Here is a 15,191-nt window from a genome sequence, read left to right as displayed (position 1 = left end):
TATGTTGTTGTTACTACTTTCAACAGAAAGACTTCTGATTGGAAAAAAGGGACAGATGTTTGTGCACAATTCTGTTTTTATTAAAGATAAAGGCACACACATGTGTGTGTGTGTACAGAAAGAGTCTGGGATTATATATATACTTTATATATATATATATATATATATATATATATATATACACATACACATATATATAAAGTAACAGTGGTTCTATCTGGGCAACAGATTTCGAGGTAATTTTTCTTCCTGTGTCTTCTAATTGTTATTCAAAGAGCATAGATTGCTGTGGGAGAAAGGGGTCATGTTTATGATTCTTGACAAAGTCGTTTGAATCCATCAGTTCTAGAGAGTAAGAGGACCTTCATCTCATCTACTGTTCACGTTGTAGGAAGGAACATGAGCCAGAGTGAGAACTGCTCCTTCCACGATGTGGATGAGCTGATGAAAACCGTGCAGCTGGCTGTCCACATCCCCACCTTCCTCCTCGGTCTGCTCCTCAATCTGCTCGCCATCCGAGGCTTCAGCTCCTTCCTGAAGAAGAGGTGGCCCTGCTACGCTGCCACCTCCATCTACATGATCAACCTGGCGGTCTTTGACCTGCTGCTGGTGCTCTCTCTCCCATTCAAGATGGCCCTGTCTCACGTGAAGGCTCCCCTTCTTCCCTTCTGTACCCTAGTGGAGTGCTTCTACTTCATCAGCATGTATGGGAGCATCTTCACTATCTGCTTCATCAGCCTGGACAGATTCTTGGCCATCCGGTACCCGCTCCTGGTCAGCCACCTCCGGTCCCCCAGGAAGACCTTTGGGATCTGCTGCGCCATCTGGGTCCTGGTGTGGGTGGGGAGCACCCCTATCTACAGCTTCCATGGGAAAGTGGAAGATTACAGGTGCTTCCACAACATGTCTGACGGCACCTGGAGTGCCAAGGTCTTCTACCCTCTTGAGGTCTTCGGCTTCCTCCTCCCCATGAGCATCATGGGCTTCTGCTCCTACAGGAACATCTGCATTCTGGTCGCCCGTCGGGACCACACCCAGGACTGGGGCCAGCAGAAGGCCTGTATCTGGACTATCGCGGCCAGTCTGGCTGTCTTTGTGGTCTCCTTTCTCCCCGTCCACCTGAGTTTCCTCTTGCAGTTCCTGGTGAGGAATGGCTTTATCGTGGAGTGCAGAGCCAAGAAGAACATCATCTTGTTCTTGCAACTGTCCATGTGTTTCTCCAACATCAACTGCTGTCTGGATGTTTTCTGCTACTACTTTGTCATCAAAGAATTCCGCACGGATATGATGGCCCACCAGCCTCCCAGGGCCCAGCTGGTCCTCCAGGACACCATGACCACCATGGCTAAGGGAAGAAAGCTGTGCTTGGAGGAAGGAAACCTCGGTCTGAATTCCACAGCAGATACCTCTTCCTAGGGCTCTGATGTGGTGGGCTGACACATGGCACACTTACTGGTGTGCCCTCCCTCTGACGCTCACTTGAATGCCGTCTTTGCTCACTGTGGCCCCAAAACCTTTCCCCAGCAGCCAGACAACTTGATATAAACACTCAGTGTCTGGGGAGCTCTGAAGAACCTAAGACCCAGGTGAATTCTTGATTTCTAAGCCTAAAAAGCATGCGGTGGAAGAATTGAGAAAGAGAATGAGACCATCTGAATAAGGCTGTTTCTCAGCTCTCCTCTGTCCTTCTGTTAGGCTAGAAGATTCTGGAAAGGAAGAGAGAGAGGAGTTAGGAGAGAGAATCAAGAGGGTTGGCATGGAGGAGAGATGGAGTGGGAGGGATGGACCAAGCTCCTTTTTGGTTTGGGGATCCCGGCGTGGAGCAGTTGTACTTTGTGGTCTCTTCTGGAGCTCTGTTGACCCATGACCTCACAGAGATGCCAGCAGAGTGGGTGACTGGGGAGAGCAAGTATGTGCAGAGAACCCCGAGTTTTCTATGGGCCTTGGAAAGGCCTGGAAGGCCAGCCAAACTTTCCTGTGCCCAGGACAAAGCTGCAGAGGGACTGAGGCGGGCTGGTGTGGACCAGGATTTGTGATGTTGTGGACACTTTGTGAAAATAGTGGGGACAGAGTGGAAAGGCACTGGTGACACCTGAGAGCCACGAGGGGGCAGGATATACCTGGGAAAGGTAGGAGACAGGCCAAGGGCCGGAATTGGACAGCCCCTCCCCCATTGCCACTGGGGCATCCACTGCACTGGCCCAGGGGGAGGAGAGGCAGTAGAGACAAGCCTGGGAGTGGGAAATTTCTGGACATGACCAGTTTGCTCTCTTGAACAGGCTGGGATGTTGCTGATTAGATTCAGTTTCCTTGAGAATGATGAGAAGGAATCAGGCTCGATTCGGTTCAGCCAGAGGAGAACAAGGTGCTTGTCTTGCCCACCTGCGTCCTGGCTGGGCAGCCGGCCACGGTGGCACCGTCCACAGAGAGGTCCCTGTCCAGTGGCTGGGAGGGAGAAGATGAGACAGCCAGGAATAGAGGAACCATCTCGACGACACAGGGCTCTTGGCAGTGCCTCGCTGGAAACTGTAAACGATTGAATCATAGTTTGGACTGGGCTTCTCTAATGCTCTAGAGAAGGGGCAGTGGTGGCAGCTGAAAGCCTGCCAATGACTCAGCTGCTCCAGAGAGTGAAATGATGATCAGGATAAATTGTGGGGTGGTTTGCAAGACGGAGTGAGTGGGATGAGAAGCAACAAATGAGACTTAATGTGAACGGGGGGAAGACTTTAGGAAGAAAAGCAACCACCTCATACCTGCAGGAGAAGAGGCGTCCACCGCTGAGCGGTGGACGGAAGGGAGGGGTGGCCGTGTGGGGGGAAAGAGGGCGATTTAGATAAAACCCTGAGGAAGGAGGAGGTGAGGTTGGGTAACAGTCTCAGGCTTGAAGCGCTGGGGCTCTGTGAGGGGTTGGGGTGTGAGACCGGCAGGAAGGATGGAGGGCAGAGTGGCTTCCTGTCTGAGAATCCTCAATTTGACTGAGAGCCATAGAAGGGCAGAAGCCCCACCTTCTCCCCGCTCCCCTGCGGTCAGTGGTCAGGTGGCACTCTGTGGGGCTGGAGGGAACGGTGAGGAAGAAAGGGTAGAAATGGGTGCAGAGCAGGGATCACGGCCAGGGCCAGAGGCTCCCGCCCCTCAGACTGGGCCTCCATGAACCGGCAGCCAGAGTCAGGAGCTCTGCAGACCCGGAGATGAGTCCCGCCCAGCTGCTCCAAGCCCTGGACACTCCTCCCCCTGCCTACAGGCTGCACAGTCCCATGGCCATCCTGGGCCGAGGCAGACTCGTGCTAGTCTCAGAAAGCCAGACATGTACCCAGCAGGACACTGGGCTGGATGCGGTCAGAGCCCATGGGTGGGTGGAGTTAGGAACCGCCCGCCTCCAATTTCTCTCTTTGCCCTGGGAGCTGGGAGCCTGCCCAGTGGAGCTGAGTGGCGCGGTTCATGCTGCAGTTGTATTTACCAGCGTGCTTAGGGCCAGACAGGCTTCTAAAGAGGAAAGGGATGGTGGGCCCCTGATGACCCATCATCCCCAGTGATGTCTGTAAACATACAGTCTCGTCTTGTAGGCAGCATGACTCTGCCGAGCCAGGTGACAGAGGGCCGGAGGGGAGTATAGCCTCACAAGCTGCGTAACTGTGAGGTGTAGGTCCTTGGAAGGTTGTGGCAGACTGGGGTTGATGTGACCACTGTGGAGGTGAGCCTTGGGAGCCGCTGACTGATCCCAACACACTAGGGGAAGGAGATGGGCCTCTTCTCTCTCCCCAGGAGGGCCCATCCTGGCTTGCATGTCACAGAGGAGCCATCAGGGTCTGTGGGAGTGGGCACGGGTCCAGAGCTGCAGGCTAGGCTGCTCTGTAGGAGGGTCCACACTCTGGGCTAAGTCTGGCCCAAGATCAGCAATCAGGCCCAGTAGGCACAGAAGGGGCAGAGGGTCAGGGTTAAGGTTAGTGTGCTGACGCACCCAGGGCCCACCCTGCAGCAAGTGGCAGTCAGTGAGTTAGGGACAGCTGAACTTAGCTGTGGAAGAGGCTGAAATTTTCACTACTAAAACCAGTGGAGGCTTAGGGACATTGTCTGGCCTTATTTGTACTCCTAATCTGGAAAAATCTGAGATACACAGGGTATATGTACGTGTGTGAAACTGGGACAATTAACTGGAAAAAATAATTTGAATAATCTGATTTGCCAAATAAATAGATTCCTATGATGCTGAGTAACCTTGTCTTGGGCTACCCTTATTGACTTCAGAGAAGAGCTGGTTGCTGATGGCCCTTGTCAGGTGACCCAATAATCTTGGTCAAAGGAACTATGAAGGGACCACGTCGAAGAAGCCACCTGGACACGGAGTCTGGGAGCACAGAGACCCACCCTCTGGCCTGCCCCAGGAGCACAGCTGGGGCCTGTCCCAGGTGACCAGGAGCCAGACCCTGCAGGGTCTAAATGTAGCCCTCACATCCACTTGGGTACTTGGTCCTCTGGGGCAGCAACTGGGCCACACAGACCCCACAGGCTGTGGTCCCTCCAGCTCTGAGTCCGCTCCACCCTGCTCCCGCCATCTTGTCCCACCACCACCATGACACTGGAGCTGCCTCCAAAGGCCCTGACTCCTGTGCACACATTGTGCGGCCCAGCTCAGGAGACCTGTTGACCACTAACAGGCTGAAGACACAGAGCCAGTTCTCCAGAAGTCCTCCACTGATGACCCCTCCCTTCTCTGACCACCCACAGAGTGAGTCCGTTTCTCCCAGGTTATATCTGAGTTTTCCTTCATGGCTCATCCCACGTGAATCCTACTAACCTATCCAGAGCTCCTGGAGAATGTGAACAGCCAGGCCCTGGCCTGGGCCACCCCGTTCTCCTGAGTCCCCCACAGCCCCGTTGTGGCCTGGGTGCCAAGGGATGACTGGGGGCATCCTTGCTCCTTGATGGCTGCTGTGGACTGAACTATGTCTCCCTCCCAAATCCATATGTTGAAGCCCTAACCCCAATGTGATGGTATTTATGGATGGGACCTTTGGAAGATACTTAGGTTTAGATGAGGTCCTGAGGGTGGAGCCCTCATGATGGGATCCGTGCCCTCATAGGATGAGGCACCAGAGTGCCTGCTTCCTCCTGCTGCATGCACTGAATGGGAGCTCCATGAGGACACAGTGAGCAGACAGCCTTCTGCAACGCAAAGAGAGAGCCCTCAGCAGACATCAACCCTGCTGGCACCTTGATCTTGGACTTCCAGCCACCAGAACGGTTGTGAAAGCCAACAGGTCTGTGGTATTTTGTTATGGCAGCCTGAGAAGGCTGATTCAACAGCCATCTTCTGCTGACCCAGAAGCCACCCACATCTGGGCCACATCCCCTCAGGGGCAAGGACTGACCCTCCCTTGGAATATTGGCCCCCAGGGAGCATTTGCATGGAGAATGTTAGTCCACCAACTGCATTTGCCACTGTTTTCCTACTGAGTCTCTCTCTGGGGACCCTGTGAGGCTAAGAGTCACTGTATGAATGCTACGTAGCTGCTACAAGACACGAATGACATTTGTAGTGAGATAACAGCCTTGTTACCACAAATAGTGATTGCACAGATGCTTGAAATGGCTGACACCTGGTGGGCACCTGGAGAGACTAACAGAGGTTAAAAAGGATTCTGTTGAGAGATCAGTGAGGAGAGAAACTGAGAAGAGCAACCGTGTGGGTGTGAGGAGAGTCTGGTGCGCAGAACAGTCACGAGAAAGGGACAGGGACGCCCCTCCCTAGGAACCACGTGGGGATGGTGGTGATACCCACACCAGGCCACCCTCCGTCGACCCTAGAGGGTAGGCTGTGCTGTGCACAGGGACCTTCCAGGGCCACCGTGAGACCCCACTGCCGAGGGCGGAGAGGACTCGAAGACCCACAGGAAAGTGCCACAGAAGATATTTTTGGGGGAACAACCCCTGAAACTACCACTGCAGCCGCCTCTGGCTTTCTTCCACCCAGAGCCGGCTTCTCAAGTGAGCCCAGGACTCAGAGCCGTGAGTGGGCGTTTGAGGGAGAGCGTATGGCAGGCGGGTCAAGGCGGACTCGGGAGCTGGGGGTGGGAGGACAAACAGACGCCCCTCTGCCCCAGTTCAGGCCCCACCCCCTGCCACAAGCCTGCGAGATGTGTCCTCTGCACAAAGCCGCTGCAGGAGGGCCCACAGGACGCTTGATCGGGAGCTAAATGTGGCCCTCGGTGCTTTGAAGTCTCCGAAGCCCTGTCACTTCAAAGCCTGACATCACTTCTGCCGGAGGGGGGGGGGGATGGGCAGGGGCCCTGAGTTCACCTGGAAGCCTCAGCCAGCCTTTGTTCTGGGGGCCTCGCTTGAGCAAGTGTAACCCTGCGAGGGAGGCTGTTGAGACCTGAGGCTCCGAGGGGCACCTACAGTCACGCAAAAGGCACCTCAGGGTGCGTCTGTGTAATGAACGTCTCTGTGAAGTGTGTTCCGCTGCCAGAGACCCCTCTCGGAGGGGGGCTCGGGGCTGCACATCGTGGGCGACGGTGCACAGACACGTGTGCGTGGCTTCTCGTTCAGGGAGGGGTGAGGACCGGTGGAGGCTGCAGAGAGCTTTGCAAAGGTTTGCAGTTATCAGACCTGACCTGGCTAAATGCAGAGGATCCAAGTAGCTGATCCGCATGGATGGCGCCTGAAAGAGGCGTCCAATGACCCAGGGATCGTTGGGTGAGGTCCAGGGCCAAACCAAAGCTCTTGGAGTGGATGGTGGGGTTTCCCTGAAGGGCAGAGAGGCCTCATGGCCACGGGTCTGGGACGGTCAAGGAAGTGTCCAAAGTACTGGCACCAGAGGTGCCAGAGGGAGGTGGGCAGACCTCCCCCCAAGATGTGCCAGATGCTGTTGCCCCTGGATTCTGGGAAGGGCCGCCTCCGATGGCAGAGACAAGCCTCTTGGCTGTGCTTTTCTTCCCGTTTTCCAGTCTGCAGCACAGACTTAAAGTGGGAGCCAGGGTTCAGTTCTCACTGATGGGAATCCAGCATGTGCAGCAGAGTGGAGCACGTGTAAATGCAAACCCAGCAGGCGTCTGGGGGACTCGTCAGCATGTCCTGGGGCAGGAGACCCAGAAGTACTTGCGGAGGGGAAGCTGGCAGAGAATGGACATCTGCACTGATAGGGGCAAACTGATGGTTCTTGGAGTATTAAGAAAATTTGACTTCAGAGGCTGGTACATTTAAGTCACATGGATAAAATAGGGATGAAAATGGATGTAATGGAGCTGGAAACTCTTGCACTCTGCAAAACCCATCCCTAGGGAGGGAATGGCGTATAACCTGCAGGGCTGCCATAACAAAACACCACAGACTGAGGGGTTTAAACAACAGAAATTTATTTCTCACAGTTCTTGAAGTCTACGTTCAGGGTCCAGCAGTGTGTGGTTTCCCACGAGAGCCCTCAGCCGCCTTCTCACTGTGTCCTCACGTGGTGGGGACGGAGGGAGGGAGGAGGACGTGCACGTGAGCTCTGGTGTCTCTTCTTATAAAGACACTGATCCTGTCGGATCGGGGTCTCACTTTTATGACCGCATTTTACCTTAATCACCTCCTAAAGGCCCTATTTCCAAAGCAGTCACATTGGGGGTTCGAGTTTCCACATATAAATTTGGGGGGAGGGGTACCATTCAGTCCATTGCATGCGGATTTGCTCTGTGATCTGGAGCAAAAGAAGTGTTGTGCTTCTTTTGTTTCTTCAAATCGAACGTCACCTGCTCTGAACTCATCAAGCTTTCCTGTAGGATATTCCAGCTCCATCGTCTGGGGCTTCCTCCCTCTCCCAGGACCTGCACAAGTCCTAGGGATGGGGTCCCTCAGTGGCTGCACTATTTACAGGGGCCTCTGAGTCTCAGGTCACACTGGTCACAGCTGTGGCGTCCACTTAACAGGCCCTTCAAACACTTGGGCGTGAAGCTCATCCCCGCAGCCCCGGAGAACTTGGTGTTAAGTGGTCTTTTCCCTTCAAGCCCGAGGCTCCCTTCGGCCATCCTGCCACTCCATGGGGAGGCGGAGTCTTGTCCTGGCTCTTCTCAGGAACCATAACAGCCTGCACCTTCCTATACTTGGGGAGCTGGTGCTCTAACCTCGCTGAGCCCGGCCACACTCCTCTGTACTCCCCACCCACAAAATCCTGCAGGGCTTTCTTTTCCCGACCTCTAGACAAAAAACCTGGCTTCCTTTTCAGGCAGAGGGAATGGAAGAGACTTTCTTTCTTTTTTTTTTTTTTTTTTGGAGGGGGGGAAGAAAAATTGAATCCTGTTTTTTTTTTAATATTTATTTATTTATTTATTTATTTATTTATTTATTTATTTTTGGCTGTGTTGGGTCTTCGTTTCTGTGCGAGGGCTTCCTCTAGTTGTGGCGAGTGGGAGCCCCTCTTCATTGAGGTGTCGTGGCCTCTCTTGTGGCGGAGCACAAGCTCCAGACGCGCAGGCTCAGTAGTTGTGGCTCACGGGCTTAGTTGCTCCGCAGCATGTGGGATCTTCCCAGACCAGGGCTCGAACCCGTGTCCCCTGCCTTGGCAGGCAGACTCTCAACCACTGTGCCACCAGGGAAGCCCAATCCCGTTTATTTTTAAAACCAAACCACTAGGAAAATATATCACAGTCTTGAAACGGCAAACAGACAGGCTATGTTATCATTTCAAGTAACAAGGTCCTTATCAGAACTATAAGGTGCTAGAACTGGAGCAAGAAGAACGCATGTAACAAAGGCCCGGTCAAAAGTAGTAGTTGGTAACAGAGGGCTGTCCTTCTTTTGCACTAAAGGAGTCACAGCTCGTCCCCAAGCTGCTGACTTTTTCTCCCTTGACCTTCGTGTTGCCAAGGGATTGTCTCAATAGAGCTCTGTTATTTCAGGGGGCAAAGTAAGTAATACTGGGTTTAGGCTTTCACTCTATTCTGTTCTTTGAAAACCAGATTTTTCCAAGACCAGTACTTCATAACTCTCTTAATTAAGCAGCCAACAGTTCCTCTTTCACTCTTCATTCCTGAATACTAGCATATGGCACAATCAAAATCTTCTTTGCCTTCAAGGGTGAATGTCACTGCAAGATTGTCCTGTCAGTCTGCTGCAGACAGCCTCAGGGCCCACCATGGCTGCCAGTGAGAGGGAAGGTTTGCTTCCCCTACCGGTGTGATATCGTTTCTTACGTTTCTGCAGGGTCTCCAGGCTGAAAGATGTCATGTGTGAGAATTTTAAGAAATGCACATCCGCATCTTGATGGCCAGAAATGGACTCTTTCAAAATTTTTATCCAAACTACCTCTCCCAACTCTACATCTTAAATAACTTCATGCCCTTGTATATAAAACAAAACCAAGCAAAACAAAACCCCAGAAGCCCCCTTTCCCCTTCTAAATTAGGGACCTCATGGCTTTTGTTTTATTACAGTTTGTGGAAAATGTAGTGGTGATCCTTCTGGTAAACAGGAGGTTGGCAACAATCAGAAACACCTCTCCTCACACTCCACCAGATCATAGGCGGGTTAGATGGACCTGCCAGCCTGTTGGTATCTGTGTACTAAGAGAATCTGGTACTTTGGAGGGCTCTGGTTTGGTACAAGGGAGATTCCCTATTGCCAGGATAAGCCCTGGCCACATGAAATTCAGGCTCACAAAAACTCTCCTGTACTATCTCTGACCCAAATTTTAGCACCGGTGTTTTCCATTTCACTTTCTAGGATTGAAACACAAAGGAACCAGTGTCCAGAGGCAAGTGACCTAGGCCTGAAACTTGCTGCCATCCTTAATTTCCTCATTCATAAACTTTCCTTAAAGACCCAAATCCCTATTCCTCTTTTTGAATAGACTCCTGCCCTCAGCCCCGCTGGCCAGTAGCAGACATCTATTTCCCAACGGATGAGAGACACTCCTTCATCTTCTTGGTCATGGTTGGGGAGAGGTTCATGTGGTCATCCCCACACTTGGTCACGCAACTCTCCAGCCGCCGCTTCACCTGAAGCTCTTTACTCCCCGCATCCATTGAATCTTTGGCTTTGTTGTTGCAATGCATAGTGCACCGGGCCAGGCGGTCCTGGAACTTCTCCAACTCTCGGGTCCCCAGGGCCTGGGCTTGAGCCAGAGGTGCACGGCAGCGCTCAGTGCACTGGTGCACTTGCTGCACGGACACCTGGCTGACCTCACAACAGCCGGCGCTGCACCAGAACCTGAGGCCCTGCATCTTCCGGATGTTCTCTCTCCAGACTCTTCATCAGGGGTCCACCGCCTCCTGCACCCAGAGCTGCTGCAGCTCCGCCATGGTGACCCCACGCTGCTCCCTGCCGCGCCGGCGCCCACATGGATTCCCGCCAGAAGAGGCTTCTTACCAGCTCACCCTTGTCCTCGTGGTCCTGATGGGCAAGTGCCCTCTGTGATCTGTGAATGGAACCCCTTTCAGCTTCAATTCAGTTCAACTGGCATCGTATTTCCTGAGCAGCCACTGTGTGTCCACTCCTGTGTGGGACAAGAAGGCCAGAGCAGGGGGCTGCTAGCCCCTCTGAGGGACTAGTGAACACCTGGGGATCGGAGAACAGGGCCATTTCTGAACCCAAACCGCCTGCAGGCCTTGGGTAGGGCATGTGGTTTCTAAACTTCAGAAAAATCTCAATGGCAGCGTGAATGGCAGGACACGGTGGTCTGATGTGTAAAACGATAAAAGAGGAGCAACCATGGTGGGCGGGTCCCCCGAGCGACTCTACAGAAGCACCCCAACACCAGATGCACATGTGGTGCATCCTGAGGCCTGTGGTCTGAGTGGTCAAGACCGTGGGGCTCCAGTGGTACCCAAAGGCCCCCCCATCACCCACACCTCCTCCCAACCCCACTCTCTCCTCTCGAAGACCTGGCTTCCACCCCAGGCTGGAGCCGCAGAGTGTCCTGCAGGTTGGGTGTCCTGAAAAGCTGTCTCCAAGATGGAGCTCAGCGTGTGGGCGGTTTGTTAAGGAGTGTTCTCAGCACCAACGCCTGTGAAGGGAGGGGACGGAAGCAGTAGGAGTGATGGAGAAGCTGAGCCGGGATGCAGGCCCAACTGCGCCTCAGCCAATGCCCGCGAGACCCCTGCAGCTGTGAGGTCCGTTCAGAGTCGTCCCAAGTTGGAACGGGACTCCAGGCCTGTAGACCCCACGTGACCCAGTCTCAGATGTGGGCCTGGGAATGTGCGACCTTGGATAGGAGGTCCCCTGCGCTGAGGACCTGAGAGCTGGGCAGTAGGTCCTCACTGGAGCGGGGGGCCCGGGCTGCTCGCCTCCACCGAGAGTCAGGCAGGCATGACGCTTGGTGGGCAGCTCAAGCCACTTGGCTGGACCTCCCAGCTGCACTCTGGGAAGGCGTAGGCGGCCCCAGGAAGCAAGTGGCTGAGTCTGAGACGGGGTGGGAAACAACAGAGGGCAGAGTGGGTCGCCTTGTCTCAGAAAGGAGTGCAAAATGGACAGCTAGACAGAGAAAGTCTCCAGGAGCTGAGGCAGCTGGAGACCTAGGTGCACAGGTACGGGGCCTTTAGAGAAATCAGACCCAGGGTCTTTGCCTTGAAGTACCTTTGGGACTCTGTGAGAGCATGGAGTGTGTTCAGGGCAGAGCCCCATCCTGAGTGGGCAGGCCGATGGGGTTGGGGCTACAGGGTGGGCTTGCTCAGTGCCCAGCTGATGCCTCCTTGGCTCCTGGTAGCTGGATGGCACAGAGGATCAGCTGAAAAAGCCACGGTATCAATGATGTGAATGAGTGATGTTCATTGCCAAGGACCAAGTTCAAACATGTCACCTACTCAGGGCTCCCTCCTCCCTCGGTTGGGACACTTGGGAACTGTTATGGACTGAATGTTTGCGTGTCCCCTACCCCAGTTCATTTGTTGAAATCCCACCCCCTCCCCCCAATGTGATGGTATTAGGAGGTGGGGTCTTTGGGATGTGATAAGGTCATGAGTGTGGAGCACACATGAATGGGATTAGTGCCCATATTAGTGCCTGTATTAGTGCCCCAGAGAGCTCCCTTGCTCCTTCCACCATGTGAGGACACAGTGAGAAGTCAGCAGTCCGGGACTAGGAAGACGGCTCTCACTGGACCCCGACCATCCTGGCGCCCTGATCTCGGACTTCCAGCCTCCTGAACTGTGAGAAATAACTGTCTGTTAGCTGTTTAAGCTGCCCAGTCCATGGTATTATGTTACAGCAGCCTGAACTAAGACAGGACTCAGTTTAGTAATTAGTTAGGTTGAGAAAATGTTATTTACCGAAGTTCCCCTTCAGAAAAGAAAGTATTGGGGAAAGTCCTTGGAGGTGAAAATGGGAGGAACTGTCCCAAGAGAGAAAGGGGCCAGGATCTATTGCCTCAGAAAGGAAGGAAGGAGGAAGGGAGACAGGGGAGTGTTAGGAAGCAGGAAAGAACCAGAAGGATGGCAGAGGGCATGTGTGACCTGGTCGATCTCTAGTAAATGATGAAAATCTTGCAGTGCCTGGCGTGAGCAAACGTTGTGGAACCAGGGAAGGAAGTCTTGGTGGCTGATGGCCTGAAGCAGCACGGAAAAGAAAGATGAGGAGGGATGTGAGCCCTGGAGTGCGTGGCTGTCCTGGGGAGGGCCCTGTCCCCCTCGGCCCGTGACACTGGGGTTCCGGTCAGGTTTATCCAGGCCTGCAAGGGGCAGGGAGCCGGGGTGACCCTGGGGGACTGAAGGTTGCCTGGTGCCTATAGGATGAGAGCAGGCCACGGTCACCCCAGGTGGGCTGAACACTGGACCCCCTGAGACCACCTCCCTGCCCTGGCCTGAGCTGGCTATGGCCCGGCCCTCAGCCCTCGAGGGTGAGCTACACTCAGGTCGAGCTCCCTAGGACCTTGGAGGCGGCCTGACTGAAAATGGTGAAATCTCAGTGCTGGGTTGAAAGGTCAAGGCTGACTCCTGGCTCCTACCCTGACCGCTGTGTGCTCACGGCCAAGTGACGTCATTCAGCGCACCAGTGCCTCAGCTTTAAATGGAAATAACAGCTCTGCCTATGATGCGACAACACATAGAAAGTGTCTGGCATGTGGTAAGGGCTCTGTAAACATTAGCTCTTAGAACTGTGGTGAGGTTCTTTTTCTTTTTTTTAAAACAAAACAGTGGCCAGTTGCTCTCTGTATGGCCATGGATCTTTTTTTTTTTTTTTTTTTTTTTTAAATTTATTTATTATTTATTTATTTATGTCTGTGTTGGTCTTCATTTCTGTGCGAGGGCTTTCTCTAGTTGCGGCAAGTGGGGGCCACTCTTCATCGCGGTGCGCGGGCCTCTCATTATCGCGGCCTCTCTTGTTGCGGAGCACAGGCTCCAGATGCGCAGGCTCAGCAATTGTGGCTCACGGGCCCAGTTGCTCTGCGGTATGTGGGATCTTCCCAGACCAGGGCTCGAACCCGTGTCCCCTGCATTGGCAGGCAGATTCTCAACCACTGCGCCACCAGGGAAGCCCCTGGCCATGGATCTTAATCAATTTTGTGTCATGGATTCCTCCTGCAGTCTGGGGAAGCCTGTGGACTTTCCCCAGGATCATAGTTTTAAATGCATGAAGTAAAATACATAGGCTGGTAAAGGAAACCAAATATACTGAAATACAATTATCAGAATTTAAGAATTGTGATATAGCAATATATGTGCTTTATTGAGGCCTTGGATAAAGGAGGTCTAGTGACAGGTTCAATAACTTATCATGATCTTGAATTAGTGATGCGCTGAGCAACATTTTAAAATATCTACAGCAATTGTGGTGCTATATGAAAATAGTTGTGATTTCTATTGGTGACAAAGTCCCAGGCACCGTCTGTACTACTGTGGTGTGATGCCTATAAGCAGAAAGGAAGGAAATGCTAGTTTCAGTTAGTGATTAGTGAAAATAAATACATAATGCTTTTCCCCAGCCAGTTCATGACGCCGCCCCCGGATTCCACTCCTGATCCCCAGGTCAGGAACTCCTGGTTTAGGCAGAGACATAGGGGTACCTGGAACAGACGTTCTTCCTCTGGAGTAGGATCATTTGTGTGCCCTCTTTATTTTAATTTTAGATTTATTTTTTATTAAAGTAACATTGTTTTATATCATCATATGTTTCACGTGTACATTTTATTTCTACTTCTATATACCTTACAGCGTGCTCACCACAAAAAATGTAGTTTCCATCCATCACCATACAGCTGATCCCCTTTACACAATTCTCACCCTCCTCGCCTCTGGTAACCTCTACCTTGTTCCGTGTACCCCCTTGGTTATGCAAATGTGAGCCACCAGGGTGCCAGCCTCTTCCTCTTGGGGTGTGAGCTGTGGCGCTTAGCAGAAGCTGGCCGGCCCCTGCTGGTGTGGGTGAGACTCCCTGGGGCTCTCTGAGAACAAAAACACCCCCATCCCAGCCCTGATCTCTGAGATGCAAAGTCAGGCACACCTGTTCAGGTGAGCGAGGGTGATCCAAGGAGCAGTGGCGGGGAAGAGCAGAGAAGCCCTCCAATTAAATCACCTTGAGTGAAGGGGGATTTTGGCTGATGTGCTATTCTCATTTCAAAGCAGGAGGGCTGAGGCCGGTGTGGAAGGCGGCTGATGCTAATTACCCTTCCCACCCAGCCTCCACGCCCCAGGGGCCGTGCTCTGGGCAGTGATGGCTGAGTGTGGGAAAGCAGACTAAGAAGAGCTGTAATCCTGCACCTAGTGCAGGAAGGGCATCCCCCCCTCCAGGGTAGCAGCATCGTCTGTGAGAGCAAGCTCTAATAGTGACACCTTGTGACAGCGAGGAACAATGGTAGCAGTGGGCTCTTGGGACCCTGGTTCTCCTGGTGTGAAGAAGCAAAGCTGACCTCCCCTTGGACGCTGAGATTTTTGAATAATATGGGGCAACTCTCTTCGTGCCCCAAAGACACACGGGGACTAAAACAATGAATTGGGGCAATAAAAGAAATGTGAACATATTTGTAATCTAAGTTGGTGGAGCAGGTCATACCTGTTACATGATCATCAGATTATTATATATGATATTTTAATGATTACTGTTCCTCCCATGTGTTGCTGTAATAAGTTCCATTCTCAGAGGATGACCTTACCTAACCTTATATGAAAGTTCTCGGGGGCACCTTATTGTCACCCCATAAAGCATCTCCAATCACGCCAGCAGATACAGCCTTCGGTGAGCTTGAGAACTCAGTTTCCCATCCTCCAGCACCCCCTCCCTGC

The 15,191-nt window shown here is 52.8% G+C and overlaps 2 protein-coding genes across 2 annotated transcripts; one reads left to right on the top strand and one right to left on the bottom strand.

The window, feature by feature from the left end:
• The first annotated feature begins 396 nt into the window (after positions 1-396).
• On the top strand, positions 397-1,416 carry GPR55 (G protein-coupled receptor 55). The gene has a single exon (XM_059927458.1). The coding sequence runs from the start codon at positions 400-402 to the stop codon at positions 1,414-1,416; it is 1,017 nt and encodes a 338-aa protein (XP_059783441.1). The 5' UTR covers positions 397-399.
• An 8,447-nt stretch (positions 1,417-9,863) lies between these two features.
• Positions 9,864-10,277, bottom strand: LOC132368727 (protein FAM136A-like). Its single transcript, XM_059927457.1, is given in 1 exon segment — positions 9,864-10,277. A coding segment is annotated over 1 exon segment (414 nt).
• Positions 10,278-15,191: the final 4,914 nt, after the last annotated feature.

The sequence above is a fragment of the Balaenoptera ricei genome, chromosome 7 (genome assembly GCF_028023285.1).
Source record: "Balaenoptera ricei isolate mBalRic1 chromosome 7, mBalRic1.hap2, whole genome shotgun sequence".
Classification (NCBI taxonomy): Eukaryota; Metazoa; Chordata; class Mammalia; order Artiodactyla; family Balaenopteridae; genus Balaenoptera; species Balaenoptera ricei.
This window is presented reverse-complemented; position numbering and strand designations above follow the sequence as displayed.

Bases quoted from the DNA above. Each gene is read 5' to 3' on its own strand.
- GPR55 (XM_059927458.1), top strand. From the start codon at position 400: ATGAGCCAGAGTGAGAACTGCTCCTTCCACGATGTGGATGAGCTGATG.